General features: G+C 34.9%; 1 protein-coding gene across 1 annotated transcript; it reads right to left on the bottom strand.

Annotated features, from left to right (window-relative positions):
* Window positions 1-291: 291 nt before the first annotated feature.
* LOC149563035 (putative leucine-rich repeat receptor-like serine/threonine-protein kinase At2g19230) lies at window positions 292-19557 on the bottom strand. Its single transcript, XM_089828056.1, has 14 exons — window positions 19388-19557; window positions 19151-19288; window positions 18844-18913; window positions 17096-17189; window positions 15865-15871; window positions 8834-8905; window positions 8649-8689; window positions 8436-8503; window positions 8031-8147; window positions 7794-7926; window positions 1068-1124; window positions 802-991; window positions 591-711; window positions 292-486 (listed from the first exon to the last, which is right to left on the bottom strand). Exons 1-14 carry the CDS (start codon window positions 19555-19557, stop codon window positions 292-294), a joined length of 1473 nt encoding a protein of 490 aa, XP_089684182.1.
* Between the last annotated feature and the right edge of the window lie 1027 nt (window positions 19558-20584).

The following is a 20584-nucleotide window of genomic DNA, read 5'->3' as shown; positions in this document are numbered from 1 at the left end:
CAGTTTGAAATCCGCCACACAATATAGACATTTGGCAAAACCTCTTAAACCATGCAGTCCTTCTTTAAATGACAATGTACTGCCAGTTACAGTGTTAATTGTGCAAGAGCCACGTTACCATCTTTTCTGCCATGTTACGATAGTGCTGCCGAAAACATTGCTATTTAAAAACTGCCTTTTTTAATATGTGACATTTACACAAAATGCAATGTATATGCCAATGACAATTGCCTTTATATTTGCCACCTTTTAATCATGCATTTAGCCATATTTTGAAAAAGGGCATCATGGTCAACAGTTCAACAAGCCAAAATCTGAAAAATCTGTTGTATGAAGCAGTCCAACAGCCTCTGTCAGATCTGTCACAATTTCTGTACACAACAATGCTAACTCTGTAACCTTCCACATTACACCCAACTCAAAGTTTTTCCCTCCCTCTGCGTCTACTAAGCTCTCAATGCGGCCTTGAGAAATCAGCGACCTTGACTACAGCAATATAAATAAATTTCACTGAGATGAATAAAAGTATCTATTTACTTTTTATTATATAATTAACAAAGTCTTAAAAAAAGTTTCGATCTTGCGCTTACCCAGGATACGATGTGACTCTGTTCCCCTAAAACATTTTTATAAATAGGAGCTCTTCCAGAGATAATCTCTAAAATTACAACGCTGAAGCTATACACATCGCTTTTCTCTGTTAAATTATATCTGTGCAAGAAGGAAATAGCATAATTATTTCTACCCTAATTTAATCGACACTACATGAATGGGTATGAAAAAAATTTAGAAATAATTGACTGAGGATCAATGTAGCCGAATGTGCCCTTCACATTCGTTGAAACATGAGTTGCTTCAGTAGATGGCCCTTCTTTTGACAGCCCGAAATCGGCTACTTTCGCTTCCAATTTTTCACTTAATAATATATTGGACGATTTGATATCTCTGTGCATTATTTGCGGTTTGCAACCAGAATGCAAGTACTCCAATCCTGATTATCATACCATAAATTAGTTTTATGAACATAAAAAATAAATAATTTTTTTAATATTAAGAAGGTTATATACCTTGAGCTGCATTTAAGGCGATGTCAAGCCTGGTTTTCCAATTGAGGCACTGTTTCACTGAAGAGGATTCTCCAACAACAAAACCATATATCAGAATATCAAAAATGAGTGAAAGAACATATCAATCTTGTCTTATGACCGCTTTACATGCAAGCACGCAATGCGTAATCTAGGAAACTAAAAATGGAAGGCAGAGTTTAAGGTATTTTTTCTTTAATATTAATAATTTGACTTTTGGAATACAAATTCCTAGAAGGCTGATGAATCTAAGTTTTAATAATATAATGTGAGAATTGTATTTAATTTCTCATGAAACAGTAAAAATACTATTATAAACTTTTTAAAAATTAGAAGAATCTATTTTTTCTTTAATTTTATATTTCTTTTAATGTTGATCAATAAATTAAAATATCAACAAACAATGTGTCTGACATTTGATAACATTAATACTATTATAAGTCTATGGGAAGATGACTTCATCTTTGTATCAAATAAGTTATAGTTCTTAAATATTAGGGAGTGGATTTGTATGCATAGCTATTAACATTTAATTATTTTGTCAAATAAAAATAAATTAAAATTAATACTTTAACTAATTGATTATATATTGCATAGATTGTGATATGATGTATTCATTGATTGCATATAAATCATCTACTAAAATTTGAAGTTTTAAAAAGAGATCTATATTATTTATAGAAATTTTGATAAAATAGATACCTCTAATTAAGTAAGTAATAATATAGACTTATGATCCTACAAATAGATATTATATTTAAATTTTATAAATTATTTAAAATCCCCACATCCAATATAATCTACTAACAGTGCACTAAAACTACTCGTTTACAATTTCTTAGTAAGAGATCGGAGTACTTACACAAATGTTAAACAATTCCCTTTACATAAAGAGGACTTGAAATTAAGAACTTTTTAATGCTCGCTCGCAACAACACATTTGCATCGAGGTGGATCTTTCCAAGGATCTTAAGAATTCTATGGAAATTCAGATTAGGTTTCAAACCTTCTCTCATAAGGTTCTTTACGTGAATCTTCCCAACACCTATTATAGGTCCTAGTTCACAGAGCACAAGATCAAGGACTGCCCTTTGGCTACACCTAAGGTCAAGCTCATGCCTAAAGAAGCGCCTGTCAAATAGTATGAAGGGAAAAAAGAAGAATGGGTTATTGTTGGGTGTAAGGGCAAGGCTCCCTTGAGTCCCTTGCCCCCCAAAAAGTCCTATGTAGCAGTTGGTATGGTTCCTTCTATCCCCATAGGAGAGTCAATTCTAGCTAGCGTAGGAATGCAAGTAGCAGACAAAGGAACTACTCTCAGAGTTTCACCAGTTTCAAACCCTGCTGGCTCATAGGGGATAAAGATAGCCACTAGGGCTTTTGCCTTGGCTAGGGTATCTACTCCTCTTGCTACTTCTTCCATAGCACCACCAGTGATGTGGCATTCTCGCAGTCCTCTTGGATATGCGGAGATACTAGAGGTGAAATGTCAGGTTGTAGGTCTAGACAGTTTTCTGTCCGACTTCAACCATGTTTCTACCTTCTTGCAGAATAGCTACTCCTCTCTTGAGGATGAAGATGATATGAAAGAGTTCTCATGAACTTCCTATCATGGAATGTTCGAGGTCTCATAGACCTCCCCAGAAAGTACTATGTTTGGGATGTCCATCATAGACTTGGTAATTTAAATTTTCTTAGTCTACAAGAAGTTAAAATTTCTAGTTTCATGCTTTCTTCGGCATGGCACATAATTTGGTAGGATAATGTGATTTTGTCTTCCCAGCACGAAGTTGGCCAAGGTGGTGTTGTTACTCTCCTATAACCTCACCTTCATTTTGCTATTATTTCACATGATTTTGACCCCACACAGAGAATTATTTGATTTTTCTTTCCATTAACAATTATTCTTTTGGTGTTATTAATGTTTATGCTTCCAATGATGCTATGGAAAGATCCTAGATGTGGACCTGGCTGGCTGACAACTTGCCTCCAGCTACTTGGGTCATGTGTGGGGACTTTAATATGGTTGAAGTGGCCTTTGACAAAGATGACATTCTACCTTTTTGCTAGACAGCTGGGGAAAGACAATCCTGGTATTACATGCACAATAAATTGGGTATTTTTTATCCCAATACCAACTGCCGCCAAGATAGTGGGTTTTTGCACACTTGGTCCAACTTTCAAGCTGGCTCTAACCACATATTAAAATGCCTTGATTGTGCTATGATCAGTATACAATGTTTTTTTTCTTTTTCTAAGGATCAAGATCTACCTGTTGTTCCCTTGCCAAATGTGATTTTATATGACTAGTATCCCATTTATTTTGTCATTTCTTGGCAAACAACTGTCCCAAAGGTGGGCAAGTCTCAGTTCTTCCTCAACACATTTGTGTTGATGCATGCTTCCACCATTTCACACATCCTACATGTTTGGAACCTGGAACCATATCCACATTCTCAAAGGGGATGGATTCAATGGTGGAATGATGCTATCACTAGAATGGCTCATTTCCTATCCATTTATGGGTGACAATTGGCTATGTTCCAAAAATAATCATATGAAGCCAACATGCTTGCCCTCAAAAAAGACTTAGAGGCCCTCACCCTCAATCCCTTTGATGTGGACTTACAAATCCATCTTGCCAAGCTTCACCATGACTAATAAATTGCTGATATGTTGCTCGGGGAGCCCAAATCAAAGAACGTCTCTACTAGTTGGAGGTTGGCGACAAAGCCTCAAAGGATTTTTTTCAGGCTCTTCATGTCTATCATACCAATGTTTGGATTAAAAAGATCAAACAAGAAAATGTTGTTCTATCTAGTCTCCCTACCATCCTGCAAGAATCTTTTTATCACTATGAGAATGTGTTGTCTTCATAGGGAAATTTAGTTGCTCAGGAGGAAGCTCTTAGAAAGTATATTTTTGTTACTCCAAACCACCTAGCAATTGAGAAAAATGCTTTCTATGAGCAACTTCTTTCCCTTCAAGACCTTAAAGAGGTGGTCTACTCCATGGAGGATAACAAGTCTCCTAGGTGTGATGGGTTTCCTTATGAATTCTAGAAGCACCTCTGGAAGCATATAGGTCCTGATTTGCACAAAGTTTATCTTAAAGCCTATCATTCTAAAAGCTTAGGAGCTATTATAAACAAAATAAATATCAAATTCATATCTAAATCTAGTGATCTAGAGGACATATGCAATTGGAGACCCATTACCCTTATGAATGTGTCTTATAAGATTATTCCCAAGGCACTCTCTCTCAAAATCAAGCACATGTTACCCATAATTGTGCGGCCAGAGAAAACTAGATTCATCAAGTCCAGATATATTCTTGACAACATGATTTCTATCTAGGAGGGAATGGAATGGGCTTGCAAGTCCAATCAGAAGGCTATTTTTTAAAGTTAGATTTTGCTCAAGCCTATGATCACATTGAATGGCCCTTTATCTTAGATATGCTCCAGGTTCTGGGTTTTGGCCACAATTTCCTCCAGTCCATGGAGATGTTCTTTAGAGATGCTAATGCTTGCATTACCATCAAAAATTCACAATTTGAGGCTTTTGGACTTTTTTGTTCCATTAGGAAAGGTTTTCCACTAGCTTCTATACTTTATGTTCTTGCTGTAGAAGGTTTTGGCTATTTACTTGCACATTCTGTGTCCTCGGGACTGGTTTGAGGCATTTCTTTTCTGGAATCATCCTCCCAATTAGTTAATGGACACTTTGCTGATGATTCTTTTCTTACTCTTTTAGAGGATGAATAAAACATCAATAATGCTTTAAGTTGCCTGGACACCTTTTGTTAAGCCTCTGGTTTTTCCATTTAATGGCATAAAATGCTCTACTTCTGCAAGTCCTTTTGCTAGCTCTACCTTGGATTAGCTAGTTTTAGTGAAAATGGGTTTCTCACGAGGAAATCTTTCACTTTCTTGGCATTCCTTTTGCATTCCAGGCGTTGCTTGTGAAACTTTGGAATGTTGTGTTGGCCAAGATTAGTAAAAAGGTCGACTACTAGATCACAAAGTCACTCTCCATCGCTGGGAAATTCCAGATTTGCTCAAAGATTCTGGCAGCCACTCATGTGTATTGCTCCTCTTGCTAGGCTCCATTCAAAGCTTCTTACATGAAGCTAGAAAGATTGTTTAGGGATTTTCTTTAGGCCTCTGGTTCTAATCACCATGGCTTGGGATTTTTGTTGTCTCCCAAAAGAGTCTGATGGTCTTCACCTACTTTCCACTCAGAAAGAAGGCCTTGTTATTTGTGCAAAATGGATTATTAGGGCTATTTCAGGAGATGAAGCTTGGAAGATTCTAGTTTGGGACTGCATTTCTTCAAGCTTTCCTGTCAATAGGCCTGCTTGGAAGAGGATTGGTTTCTCATCATGTGTGAGTTTGTGGTCATTCAGGGCTGATTTGTCATCAAGAGCATCTAGAAAGCCTGTGAGGCTATTAAGCCCTAGCTTCAATGGGCTGGAGATAAATTTTGTAATGGCCTCTCCTTGAATCAATAGAATATTTGGTGGTCTCCCCTATTTGCCATTCAAGGTACTCCCCTTGCCAAGACTCAACAGGCCAATGCTCGACATTTTTTTAAAGATGGCATCAAAACTCCTAAGGACCTCTTTTCAAGGGTCACCATGAGTTTTAGGACCTTGGAAGATATGTATGTATAGTACCACCTTATCTGTTCATAACGATAGACTTTTGAAATTTTTCTTTCTTCCATCCCTATTCACTTAATTCAAAAAGTGGGGATTCAGTCTGTTCACCCTTGGTAGCTTGATTGGAAGTGGCATCCTGCCACTCATTTTTCTAATTATAAGCCAAGTTTGGGCTACAGATGAATTTCACCTCATCTTTCAATGGTGGATATGCTAAACCATAGATGGCATTTGCAATCTTCTCTCTCTCAATGGAGAAAATGCTTTCATACCATATGGAATGCTATAACTGAACAAAAGATTGCACATTTTGCTTGGTACCTAGCCTTCCAAGGCCTTCCCTTGGGGCCTATGGCACAAACACATTCGGGTTCATAATCCTAGATGCCCCTTCTATGGAATACCAAAGTCTTTCATGCATATTTTCTAGTTTTGTAAGTGTGCTTAGAATTATTGGTACTGGATTCATAATTTTTTTAAGCAATTCAGACTTGAGTCTTTTTCTTGGCACATGATTTTACTGGGTGATTTTCCCAGATTTCCTTAGATGTTCGCCCAGATTTGAAATACCTTCAGGTTGGAGATTCTATTTTCTCTGTGGAAAGATAGGAATGTTGTTCTTTTCACACACAATTTTTGGATGTCAATATTGCTATGTACACTAAGGCATGCATTTGTAATAATGTAATTATGCAGATTCAAGTGCAAGCTAACAAAGTTGCACTCAAGGTAGCTCACCTACAGGAGCTACTGAATCATTTGGGCAATGCTCCTTGCACTATTGCCAGATTTCCTCTTGATGCCTTAGTGGAGACCTCGACGCCCCGTGGTCATCATCCTTGGCGCCACTCCTTCGGTTGCCACTCGCACACCCCATGCTTCTAGGCTTCCCGCCATCACTCTCTTAGTGGTGGTGATGGCAGATGGAGGCACCGCTCAACTTCCCCACCCCATGGTGGTTCTAGTTGGTCCTCGGCTCCTCATCCTGGTTCTCATCGTGCACATTCTAGGAAGTGGCCTCGCTTGAACCTGGTGATCTCTCCTTCGTGGCTAGAGGTTAAAGATGCAGAGGCTACCACTATTACTACTGTTGTTGATGATGGCTGAACTATTCCCAACCCACCCCCCAATCCTAAAGACAATTGGGGTTTTCAAGGCAAAGATGATCAACCACCCTTGGTTGGCTCTACTTTGGTAGCCTCAGGTTACCTTCTATGGTTTTTTTTGATGAATAGTTTTGGTAGCCCTTTTATTGTGAATTGTAATCTAAGTATATTTTATTAATAGAAAAGGACACTATTCATTAAAAAAAAAAAATTGATAATATAATGTGAGAATTGTATTTAATTTTTTATGAAACAGTAAAAATACTATTATAAACTTCTTTTTTTAAATTAGAAGAATCAATTTTTTCTTTATTTTTATATTTCTTTTAATGTTGATCAATTAATTAAAATATCAACAAACAATGTGTCTAACATTTGATAACATTAGTAATATTATAAGTCTATGGGAAGATGACTTCTTCATCTTTGTATCAAATAAGTTATAGTTCTTAAATATGAGGGAGTCAATTTGTATGCATAGCTATTAATGTTTAATTCTTTTTTCAAATAAAAATAAATTAAGATTAATACTTGAACTAATTGATTATATATTGTGTAGATTGTGATATGATGTATTCATTAATTGCATATAAATCATTTACTGAAATTCGAAGTTTTAAAAAGAGGTTTATATTATCTAAAGAAATTTTGATAAAATAGATACCTCTCAATTAAGTAAATAATAGTATAGACTTATGATCCTACAAATAGATATTAAATTTAAATTTTACAAATTCAATATAATCTGTTAATAGTGCACTAAAACTACCAGCTTGCATTTTCTTTGTAAGAAATTTGTGTACTTAAACAAATGTTAAACAATTCCCTTTACATAAGCAGGACTTGAAATTAAGAACTTAACTCTGCATACTAAAAATGATCTTAAGGATGTAGTTGATTTAAATAATTCTTATCACACTCAAAACAATAAAATGGAAAATACAATTACCACAGAGAAGTTGACGCAGATCTCCCCTTGACATAAACTCATAGATTAATATTTGGTATTCGTCTTCAAAACAATAGCCCAATAAACTCACTAAATTTTTATGATGAATTCTTGAAAGCAATGCAACCTGCAAGTTACAAACTATCTTTTAACAACAAGTAATTCAATAACAAACTATTGAGCCATTTTATGGATAAGGTTAAATACCGAACTACTGAGAGTCAAACCAACCTCTATTGTGAATTCCCTCGATCCTTGTTTAGATGTTGTGGAACATAATTTGATAGCCACTTCTCGTGCATTCTTTAAGCAGCCATAGAAAACAAGTCCATATCCTCCTCGCCCAATCTACTTGCTAAATTCACGAGTCATTTCCTTGACCTCTTTGTAGCTATATCTTTTTAAACTTGGTGCTATTAGGTCTAAAAAACATTTTTTTTCCATCTTATCAGCATACTTTTCTTCTTAAAATCCCTTAAATGACTTGATTGGTTTGCAATAAAAGACTAAAAATTAAAAGTACACACTAACCTATAGCTTGGTTTGTTTTTTTAAATCTTCGTGTAATTAGTACAGAAAAAAAAAAGAGGATGACTAAAGTTATGCCAGCACCGTCTGACAAACCAATAATCAAACCTTTGTTTGTAGGTGTTCCACTACATCCATTTTCACCCCTTTGACAAAGATGCACATTTCTAGAAATGCTACAAAAACAAATGTGTATTAATGCATCAAAATTCAAGGTCCTTGCTATAAAATTCCAAATCAGTATATGTCTTACAAAATTCAAGGTCCTTTGTAATGGATTCAAAGACTATCACTTGATATTTATGTTCTTGTTCAACAAACCCGTGAGTACTGATCTAGTGAGATTGTTGTTATCTAAATTCCTGAAAGAAAGTAACAAAATAAAAGTAATGTTCAAAAACATTAACTTCTACCTGATTCTATAACTAGTAGAAAAATGGTAGTACATCAAAGCAACCAATGTGATATAGTGGTCAGCAAAATTTAAACATGGTAAATAAACCCACAGTTTTTTCAAGTTTTTCAAACTAGCCAGTGATTGGCGTATTTGTCCATTTAAATTATTATCAGAAAGGTCACTGCAAATTCAGACAATTTGGGAACAAGTTTTATTATCTAGAGATTAAACAAACATCTGATAAACAACAGAATATTTTTAACTTCGCATTACAATTTTGGTCATTTGGTTCCATTTTGGGACCTCTCCCTTCTGTGTGCTTGTAAATGTCGTTCTAATCTATGAAATGGAATATTAAAGTTTATAAATTATTTTCTAGAACCATAAAAACTAACCAACAAGAAAAGAGTAACTGTTTTTTTCTTTTTTTTAAATATAATATTAAGAGTCGTTCTCTGGTTAATTAGATTATATATTGGGTAGATATATACAACTAGGTTTTTCAATTTGAAGGCTGTTTGTTTAAATTTCATTCTTAATTTAAATGATCAATGGTTAATATATGATAGATGAATATTAATTGAACTGAAATATGTAATTTATGAGTATTTTGAGTTTGATGCATTGTTCATGATGAAAAGGGAAGTATACTAATATGTCTAAGATAACAGAACTAATTGTTCATGATGAGAAGGAAAGTATACTTATGGATCAAAATGTATTAGAAGATTATTGTGAAAAGATATAAATATTAGGTAAATAGTTGATTTGTGTGTGGTTACTTAAGAATGGTGAAGCATTAAATTGTTAATTTCTTAATCCTTTTACACAAATAATTCTCATACTAATTGATTACGGATGCTAGTCTTTTAATAACACAATTGAAGAAAGAAATAATACTTTTGAAATATAATTAATGGCACAAACTAAAAATAGTCTTCCAAAGTAAGGTTAGAATAATTATTCCTACAAGTGGATATATGGTGATGAACTTTATAAGAAAATTTCAAAGTAAAATTAGGTTCAATATCAAAGTTCAGTATTCTATTAGATAAAGGAGAAGAAAATGGAACTCTTAGAATCATTATTATATATAAAATAAAGAAGTAGTTATAAGATGATCTACATATTGCATATTGTGTTGTAGGGGATGCCTCATGGACATATGTTTGTTCTATATAATAGAATTTCTATGGAAAACAAAAGGCAGATTTAGGTATGTCAATTATTGTGTTGCAACGGATGCCTCTCTGACGTATGTTTGTTCTACATAATAGAATTTCAATGGTAAACAAAAGCAAGATTTCGATAGGTCATGATGGACATTAAAAACAAATTTTATTAAAAAGGTAAAAAAATACTAGAGAATAAGAAAAGAAGCACCAGATTTGTAGTGGATGGTACTTTTGGAAATCAAGGATAACTACAAAAGAATATCATAGTTCCAAGTTATTGTCTATTTTTCAAAAAAATTCTATAATAGGACTTTCATCCTTTCTTTTCCTATAATAGGAGCTTACTATGAGAATCACTTGCATAGTGTAACTTCACGAAAGCAATTTTAAGAGTTGTTTTCTATCTGTAATAAATGGAAAAAAATGTTGTCTAATATGACAACAAGTCATAATAAAGAATGCAATTCATTAAAACAAAATGTCAATTTTTATTTATCTTTCTAATTTATTAAAAAATACATACACAATCTCAAGGGTTGTGAGGTTGGTAATACTTGTAGGAATATTACAAGTTAATCCTTTGTTCGATAGAATCCTGAACATGGAAGATATGTAAATGTCAAATAAGCTAACAACTTGAAAGTAAAAGAAGTAAATGGAAGCTCAAATCTTTACTTACAAGTTCACATTTCTAGGTGATGAATCATCATTGCAAATTAACCAATCCCATGAATATCTTATAGGAAAACATGGATCGCCTGTTGGAATATTAAACGCAATAGCCATTTGTCCCTAGAGAAAAATGCCTACCTACCACCTGACGGACTCCAGAACAAATAGAAACAATAACTACGGTCGGTGAGTTTTTTGAAATCAGGAAAGAGGGGGAAAAATATGGCAAAAGGAATGTTTTAGATTCATTCAAGTGATTCAGCAAATCAGAAGTTTAGCAGAGTTGCAAAGTAGAGAAAGAAGAAAGAAGTTGATCAACAAATCAGTCATTACAGATATAGAAGGAAGTTTCTATTGTGTTTCTAGTTGCACATGTTTCCTCTATTCATTCTATAAGTTCATTATTGTTGGATTTTTCCTGTTGAAATAGGGATTTCTCCAAGCACCATTGTATGTAGCCATTAGAGCTGTAAGTTTAAAGTTCATTGAAGTTTGAAGTTTTACCAATTTAGGGTTATTTTAGGGTTTTCTAGTTAAAGTTGAATGCTCCTAGATTTTGTAATATTTTTAATCAAAGTTGAATAGAAAGCAAACAGGCATACTTGAATCCATTGTTCTTCTTCTATTCATTGCATTTGAGAAGTTTGTTTAGAAGTTTCAAGCTTTGGCTCTCTAGTTTTAATGGTGGAAACATTCACGTTGAAATTTCTCAAAGTTATAATTTTTCCAATTTGAGCCAAGCTCACTTGGCATCCATTATTTCCGAGCATTGCCCTTTGTGTGCCAAGCTTACTCGTCTTCTTCGTGTGCCAAGCTTACTCAACTTCTTCTTGTGCCGAGCTAACTCAAGACCTACTGCTTGTCACTCGGCAATAGTTTGTGCCAAGAAAATTGTCACTCGGCACCTTCACATATCGAGCACATTGCCACTCGGCACCTTCATGTGCCGAAAAAAATTGGCACTTGGCAATTGTTAGTGCTGAGAAATTTTTTAATGTTGTGATTTATTTTTTCACATGGTATTAGAGCTTTGAGGCTCCACATCCACAATCAGTTAGGGAAATTTTTTTTCTAGAATTTTTGACATAGCAGGAGATGTAGGAAAGATATGGCAGTAGCCACCACCATTCAATGGACAAAACTATGATACATAGGAAAAGAAGGTGAAAATCATAATGGTTGCAAATGATTTGTGGGAGTTTTTAGTTAATGGGTTCAATGATGTGACAGACCCAACTCAGTATGCTACTCTCACAAATGCACAGAAGACTCAGCTAAAAGAGTCAAGGAGGAAGGATGCTAAGGCATTAAGTCTCATTGAAGTAGCAATGATAGAGACAGTATTCCCCAAGATTGTAGTAGCAAACTATGCAAAGGAAGCATGGGATATCCTTGAGACGAACTTCAAGGGGACTGATAAAGTCCGTACAATAAAGCTACAGAATATAAGGAGGGAGTTTGAGAACCTTCAGATGAAGGAAAATGAATCAGTTGCAGATTTCAATTCAAGGACCTCCAATGTGATTAACCAACTGAAGTCAAATGGAGAAGACTATCAAGAGTAGAGGATAGTGGAAAAGATATTAAGAAGTTTACCTCATAAATATGACAATTTGGTCATGACCATAGAAGAGGCAAAAGACTTCACTATTTTTACAATGGATGAGTTGATGGATACTCTTCAAACCCATGAACATCAGATCAATAGATCTGCATCTCTTCTTTCCAAGAGAAAGTATTCAAGGCTCAATCAAATCCAAGAGGAAGGGGGAGAGGAAGAAATGTCTTAGGCAGAAACTCTTGAGGCAGAGGCCGAGGTAATGGAGGACAAAGAAATGTTGCAGTAGAAAGCTCAAGAAGAGCAGAAGGAGAAAATAGCTCACTAAATATTTGAAGAGGAGGTAAGAAAAACTACAACTCAAATAAGAGTAATGTAGAATAATACTACTATCATAAATATGAGCATTATGCAGGTGAATGCTGGAAGAAGCAAAATGATCAGTCAGGACAAGTAAATGTGGTTGATCTGAACATGGGAACTGGAAACAATGCCACTGCCTTCGTCATGTGTAATGTTGGTGAAGAAGGAAGCCTTGAGGTTTGTGACCTCAAAAGTGGATGTAGCAATCACATGAGTGGTAATGAAACCTTGTTTTTATTCATTGACAAGAGTTTCAAATATAAGATTAAAATGCGTAACAATGGAACCCTACCAGTAGTGGGCATAGGATCTATTATAGTCTACACCAAGCAAGGTGAGAAGAAAGAAATACAAAATGTGTATTTTTCTCCTAGTATGAAGCACAATTTGATGAGCATTGGTTAGCTCATTCAAAATAGATACAAAGTGCTGATGGAGAATGAAATGTGTGTCATTCATGAAAAGGATGGGAGCAAGAACTTACTTACAGCAGTTCAAATGACAAAGAATAGAATGTTTCCCTTGAGGATAGAGACACGTTTCTCATCTCAAGTTGGTGCTGCATCTCCCACACAATCAGTTCTAAGGAGTGTGATTGAAGACCCCTCACGGTTATGGCACCTTAGGTATGGTCAGCTAGGCTATGCTGGTTTAAATTTTTTTTCAAATAAAAGAACGGTAGAAGATTTGCCATGAATAAAAAATTCATGTGACAAGTGTGAGGCTTGTATTTTGGGTAAGCAACATAGGCTTCCCTTTAATTCTGAAAATTCTAAGATGGTTAGATATCCATTAGAGTTAGTGCATATTGACCTAGTCGGTCCATGCAAGTTACTTCCATTGGGGGGAGTACTTATTTTATAACATTTATTGATGATTTCAGTCATAGGATATGAGTTTATTTTTTGAAATCTAAATCTAAAGCATTTGATAAGATTCTTGAGGTCAAAGCCCAAGTTGAAAAAGAATGTGGACACTATATCAAGGTCTTAAGATCAGATAGAGGAGGGCAGTATACCTCCAATTCTTTTGTAAATTTTTTAAGGAAACATGGTATAAAGAAAGAGCTCACAGCCAGCTATACACCACAGTATAATGGAGTGGCTGAAAGAAAGAACAGGACTATTGTTGAAATGGCAAAGAGCATGATGAAAGAGAAAGGTCTACCAACTAAATTTTGGGGAGAGGCTATGACAACAACAATTTACCTAATTAATAGGTGTCCTACAAAGGCAGTCCGTGATAGAATTCCAATGGAACCATGGTCATGAGGAAGATGGATAGTTGTACACCTAAAGGTGTTTGGATGTGTTGCATATGCACATGTTCCTAAAGAGAAAAGGTAGAAATTGGATGACAAAGGTTTGAAGTGCATCTTCATAGGGTACAACTCAGAATCAAAGGCATATAAATTGTATGACCCATTGAACAACAAGATGATTCTCTCAAGAGATGTAGAATTTCTTGAAAATTAGTCTTGGTATGGACAAACTGATGAGTCACCCAACACCTCAAGTAAACTACCAATTATGAATGAAGAGGATGCTAATGAACAACAAGAAAAAGGAGCAGATAGAAAAAAAGGCAAGCAGCCTCAGTCATTGCTGAGCTCCTCTAGGCATGATCGAGTGCCAATGTCGAGTAACAGTGTAGATCGAGCTGGTCAGCAAGGTAGCAGTAGTGAAGATTCTGATCCCACACTCTCCTCTTTGTTACCAATAAAGACCAAGAGTTTTAGGGAGATATACCAAGATGAAAGGTATGAAGATTATGATGAGAGTGTTAATTTTGCTTTATTTTATCATAGTGATCCAATATGTTTTGAAGAAGCTATTAAGAAGAAGAAATGGTGTAAGGCCATGGATGAGGAGATAGATGCTATAGAAAAGAATGAGACATGGGAGCTAACTGAATTGCCTCCCAAGAAGCAAGTGATTGGAGTGAAATGGGCCTACAAGACCAAATGCAATGTTGAAGGCAAGATTGATAGGCATAAGACAAGGCTAGTAATCAAGGGGTACAAACACTAGTATGGCATAGATTATGATCAGACATATGCCCCAATTGCAAGAATGGAAATTGTGAAGTTTGCCTTCTTAAATGGTGTATTGAAGGAAGAAGTATATGTCGAGCAGCCACCTTGTTATGAAGTAGCAGGTGAAGAGAACAAAGTATATAGATTGAAGGGAGCTCTTTATGGGCTCAAGCAAGCTCCACAGGCATGGTATAGTAGGATTGACTCATATCTGATGAGCAATGGCTTTAGAAAAAGTAATGGTGAGCCTACTCTCTACATTAAAGTAGAAAATGGAAATGTGTTGATTTTTGTCTTGTATGTAGATGATTTGATTTTTTGCTGGTAATGATAAGGCTCTAATTGGTGAGTTCAAAGAGGTCATGAAAAATGAGTTTGAAATGACAGACCTAGGTCTCTTGAAATAATTTCTAGGTATAGAAGTAAAACAAATGCATGATGGCATCTTCATCTCTCAAGAAAAATAAGGAGGACAGATCTTGGAGATATTCAAAATGTAGAATAGTAAGGCAACCCCCACACCAACTACAGTAAGTCTGAAGTTGAGCAAGGAAGACTCTAGCAAGAGAGTGGATCGGACACTATACAAGAGTATGGTTGGAAGTTTAATGTATTTGACTGCAACTCGGCCATACCTAATGCATGCAGTAAGTTTAATTTTCAGATTTATGGAAACACCAAAGGATTCCCATTGGCAAGTGGGAAAGAGGATCCTAAGATATGTGAAAGGTACCAAGGGATTTAGAATTTTCTATACTGCATCAAATGAATTGAAGTTGGTTGGTTACATTGATAGTGATTGGGCTGGAAGTATAGATGATAGGAAGAGCACTTTCGGATACATATTTCATATGGGATCATGTGCAATTTCATGGGCATCCAAGAAGCAACCTATTGTTTCTCAATCTACAGAAAAGGATGAATACATTGCAACAAATGTAGTAGCATGTCAAGTAATTTGGCTAAGGAGGATCTTGACAGATTTGAATGAAAGGCAAGAGAATGAAACCACAATTTATTGTGACGACATTTCATCAATTATATTATCCAAGAATCCAATCTTCCATGGGAGAAGCAAACACATAGAGATCATATATCACTTCATTGGAGAGTTGGTGGAGAATGGAGATATCAAAATGGAATTTTGTAAGTCTGAGTAGCAACTAGCAGATATTTTCACAAAGCCATTAGTCATTGAAAATTTTGTACACCTAAGAGAGAGTCTTGATGTAGTTGATTTGGATTAGAATTGATCCTTGTTTGTTTTGCTTAGGATAAAGGGGGAATGTTGGAATATTAAATGCAATGGTTGTTTGTCCCTAGAGCCAAACGCCCACCTACCACCTAACAGACTCCAGAACAAATAAAAACAATAACTGCAGCAGGTGAGTTTTTTGAAATCAAGAAAGAGGGGGAAAAACATGACAAAAGGAATGTTTTAGATTCATTCAAGTGATTCAACAGATCAGAAGTTTAGCAAATAGTTGCAGAGCAATGAAGGAAGAAAGAAGTTGATCAGCAGATCAGTCATTGCAGAGATAAAAGGAAGTTTGTATCGTGTTTTCAATTACACGTGTTTCCTCTATTCATTCTGTAAGTTCCTTATTGTTGGATTTGTCCTGTTGAAGCAGTGATTGCTCCAAGCACCATTGTATGCAGCCATTAGAGCTACAAGTTTAAAGTTCATTGAAGCTTGAAGTTTTACCAGTTTAAGATTATTTTAGGGTTTTCTGGTTGAAGCTGAATGCTCTTAGATTTTGTAATTTTTTTAATCAAAGTTGAATAGAAAGCAAGAAGGCATAATTGAATCCATTGTTCTTCTTCTATTCATTGCATTTGAGAAGTTTGTTTAGAAGCTTAAAGCTTTGGCTCTCTGGTTTTAATGGTGGAAACATTCACATTGAAATTTCTCCAAGTTATAATTTTTTCAGTTTGAGCCGAGTTCACTCAGCATCCATTGTTGTCGAGCATTGCCCCTTGTGTGCCAAGCTTACTGAGCTTCTTCATGTGCCGAGCTAACTCAGCACCTACTGCCTATCACTCGGCAATAGTTTGTGCTGAGAAAACTATCACTCGGCACTTTCACATGCCAAGCACATTGCCACTTGGCACCTTCATGTGTCGAGCAAAATTGGCACTCAGCAATTGTTAGTGCCGAGAAAATTTGTAATGTTGTGATTTATTTTTTTACATCGCCAACATAAGTGTAGTTTATTTGTTGCTAAATGACATTTATAGTTTCTATTGCAAATTAAAATTTTTATAAAAATTTTAAATTAGAAAATCTATCAAAGTGGAGTTTGGATCACTTAAATGCTAAAATATCATAATTCTTATCAGTCATGCGTTATCTGAATATTTTATACATACCATCTTTACTGAACGTTCCTGGTTGATGTGAACTTTGTCGATATATTTCGAGAGCATTTTCTATTGGTGGAAAAGTGGAAGGATTTGTTGTTTGCAACCAAAATGCAATAGTATTACTAATGCTATAAGGTGCAAGGACAGATACAATCGATTATTGTAGATAATTGGTTTGAATGGGATCTTTATTAAGCTTTTTACCATCTACGAGCAAGTTGAAACCCTGAATACTTGTCCTGTTTAGATTAGATTTGAGCTCAGCAAAATACATAGAAATGTAAAGGTTCCCATATTGCTTGCAGATTCAGAGGGGCAAATCCATCACCGAGGGGGAGTTGCGAGAGCTTGTTTTTGCTATTTGCATTATACGAGATGGAGGTTGGTGATATCCCACTCCAATAGATAATGTCCTCCTTGTTCTAATAATTGGGAAAGTCTTCTTGATATGTAGACCAAAGTCTATCAAATGGATCATCTGGATACCTATTTATCATAAACTAGTCATTAACTCAAGAAAAATGAAGATATTAAAAGGAAATATAAATTGTTTAATAGTTGGCACACTTTTCTATTTATCCAAAAGTTTATGCAACGTAATGATAGTGTACTTAAGAATCACTAGACTAAAAATTAGACATGAAAAAGGTATTAGAATAGCCCAGACAAATACAAATCTCAAACAAATTTAAGAATGGGTAGCATAAGAAGAGAGTAGAGATGATACCCAAGAAACTCATAACGAGGAAGCAGGTTGTGAAACTAAACTAAAGTTGAGGAAACCTCTCAAAAGGTGGGGAAAGTACTGTAGAAGATGAAGATTATGAAACTGAAGAAGTGGATGAGATGAAAAAGAGGAGCACGACACTCTAGAAGTTCAAATTGAAGTTGACCTACGATGAATAATGATAAAAAACAAAACATTGGAGGATTCTTTGACTAAAATTAATTGATATAGGAGCATATGAGGATCAAAGCTATTGACTTAGTTGATTTAGATGTGGGTTTTATGTGGGTTTTAGTTGAGATTTACTTCTGAGGGTCATAACATTTGACTCGGATGTGGGTTTTGGTTGAAATTTTACAGGTGTGAAGAATTATTTGGATTGCTGCCTATTTTGACATTTTTTGGAGATCCCAAAATATCATCTTGGCCTCCTAAATTGGGGTTTTGTATTTTTCTCTAGTTTTTTTAGAAAGTTGCTTTTATAATAAATCTGAAATCATATTCTTGATTTCATAGATTACTTGGCAATTCATTTTGCCCTAGTTGGTAGTTGGGGGCTTTTGTTGCGAAAACTTAGATATCGTAAGATGGCTTTTGAAAGTTACTCAAAATCAAAAAAAATAAAATTTCAAAATCTGTCAAATATGGTTTTTTTTGAAATTGTAATAAGTAGTGTAATTCTATTTTTCCAAAAATTTGTGAAATATGGTATTTTTTGAAATTGTAATAAGTAGTGTAAATCTGACAAAACTTCTATGTTTGTAATTTTGAGTTATTATTTGAAGGGTTTGGACTGCATCAAAGTGTAGAGCATGATGGATTGTATAGAGAGGAATTTCTTGAACCAGATTAAGGACCTCAATGATAAAGTTCATATCCTCAACAAAAAGTTTGTGGAGGCCATTACTGGTATTGAGCTTGGAATTGCTGAAAGGAGAAAATTTAAGAAGGCTGGTCAGATTGTAGATGACAAGCATTATGAAGATCAGAGCCCTAAAGATGTCATCTAAAAGGTTAATGACCCGAATAACATCTAAAAGGTTTATTTTTCTTCTATGCTAGTTTTAGATACTATGTTTATTATGATAAGAGTTGTTTGGTTTTGCTTTGCTGTTGTTCCCATGTACTTAGTTTGAGAAACCTGTTTATATTAGACTATAGGAATCAGGTGTAGCATGGGCCCCCCTATAAACTGCAGTGCACCAGGTAAACTTTTTAACATGACCGGTAGTGCTGGTGCAACACGCCCACCAGTACCACAGGGACGGAGGAGACTAGAACCTGTGACCAACCCCCTGCAACAGAAAAGATTTAGCCAACCGAGCTAGGGCCCCCACCCTGTTTGAAAAACAACTTAAGTATGCACTAACTACTAAAATATTAAGTAGATTCTTCAGTGCTTGCGAATTCTTTACCTTCTTTTTGTTGCATTCGCTTGAATTTTACTCTTTCAAATCCACCATTGGGGGTTTGTTCTCTTAAAAGAAGATGAAAAAACTGAACCAGAAGGTCAATTACTATGGAAAGCTCACCTGACGTCATTATCCGTAATTGGAGCTCCTAAATTGCTGTTCTCCAGCCTCAAAAGCGAGTAATCCTGGTTTACAGGCCAATACATACTTTGATTGAGAAGCCGCAGCTCCAAAGAAGAAATAATAGGAATTCCAAGACTTGCATTCATTCGAGCGAGGCAAACATTAGTGGGATCGAACTTTGCCATGAAAATGATTTCCTTTTTAACAACAAATGTGGTTGGAGTGGAAAATTACAAACTATCCCAAATGTCAGCGTCCAAAAGGAGAATAAACTGGGGAGGCAAGTTGAGATTGTCATAGTTCCTGTAAATAAATGTTCCACGAAGAAGATACTTTTTCCCAATCCCCACTGGTGACTGGTAACAGCTTTTCCTTAACTCGGGAAATCTTCGAAGGGTGCTCATTTGCCTTGATATTTCTCCTCCAAGAGGGGCATTTCAAAGCTTCAATTTCTGTCCGGAATCGATGTAGGCGTCATCTGGAATCCACTGTATTCCACCATCATCTGTATAACATAGGCCTAGATTTTTTCTTTATGAGCAAGCAAACGTTCATTTTTAAATGATAATAATTCAAGGTAGGATGACTAGTCTCATTATTGTGTTGTGAAAGCTTATAAAACAAATAAATGATTATCTTAATAATTAGATTAAGAAACTAATTTTTTTTACTAATTTGTCAACTTTTAAGGTCTAACATTTTATAAAAAAGTATTGACATAATCAAGAACATTTCAAACAATAATTATTCATTATATATTATTTTATGAGAGATGAAGTTGTCAAGTCATTAATTATAATACATTAAATAGACCAAAAATAAAAAATAATCAAAATTTAGAACATATATTAAAATATTTTCTTGAGATTATTCATTTATCTTATTTTTTCAACTAGTTCGATTTAGTCATTTTTTAATTATTTATTAGAAAGTTGGCATCTTAGTTTCCAATAGAAATTACTTGACATGATCTAAATTAAGAAAAACAAAAAACAAAATAATAATATGTATGTATATATGTATAAATGCATGTATGTATGTATATATGTATGTATATATAAATACATACATATTATATATGTATGTATGAATATAGGTGTGAACTAAGCCTTAGGATAACTTGTATACAAACAAACATATGGAGAAAAAGATGAAGATGAAGTTATATGGAAAAAATGTTATAAACTTTAACACCTGCATACAAACAGACATCACAAATGATTGAACACATTATTCCTTGCACACCTAATTTTACAAGAGAGACTCTTCTTGGGAGATTGGAATCAACTGGGTAATGGATGAGACAAAATGGAGAATTACCTAGAATTGAGACTATTGTTAGTGCATTAAGTGTTTGACCTACATAGACATGAAGTGAAAGTACAAGTGGAGATTATGCTAGTAGTAGCCGAGGAAAAATAGAAGAATATA

The sequence above is a fragment of the Cupressus sempervirens genome, chromosome 4 (assembly GCF_028749045.1).
Source record: "Cupressus sempervirens isolate cs-2001-9-10 chromosome 4, ASM2874904v1, whole genome shotgun sequence".
NCBI classification, from domain to species: Eukaryota; Viridiplantae; Streptophyta; class Pinopsida; order Cupressales; family Cupressaceae; genus Cupressus; species Cupressus sempervirens.
The sequence above is the reverse complement of the archived record's forward strand: the minus strand, read 5'-3'. Positions and strand labels throughout refer to the sequence as shown.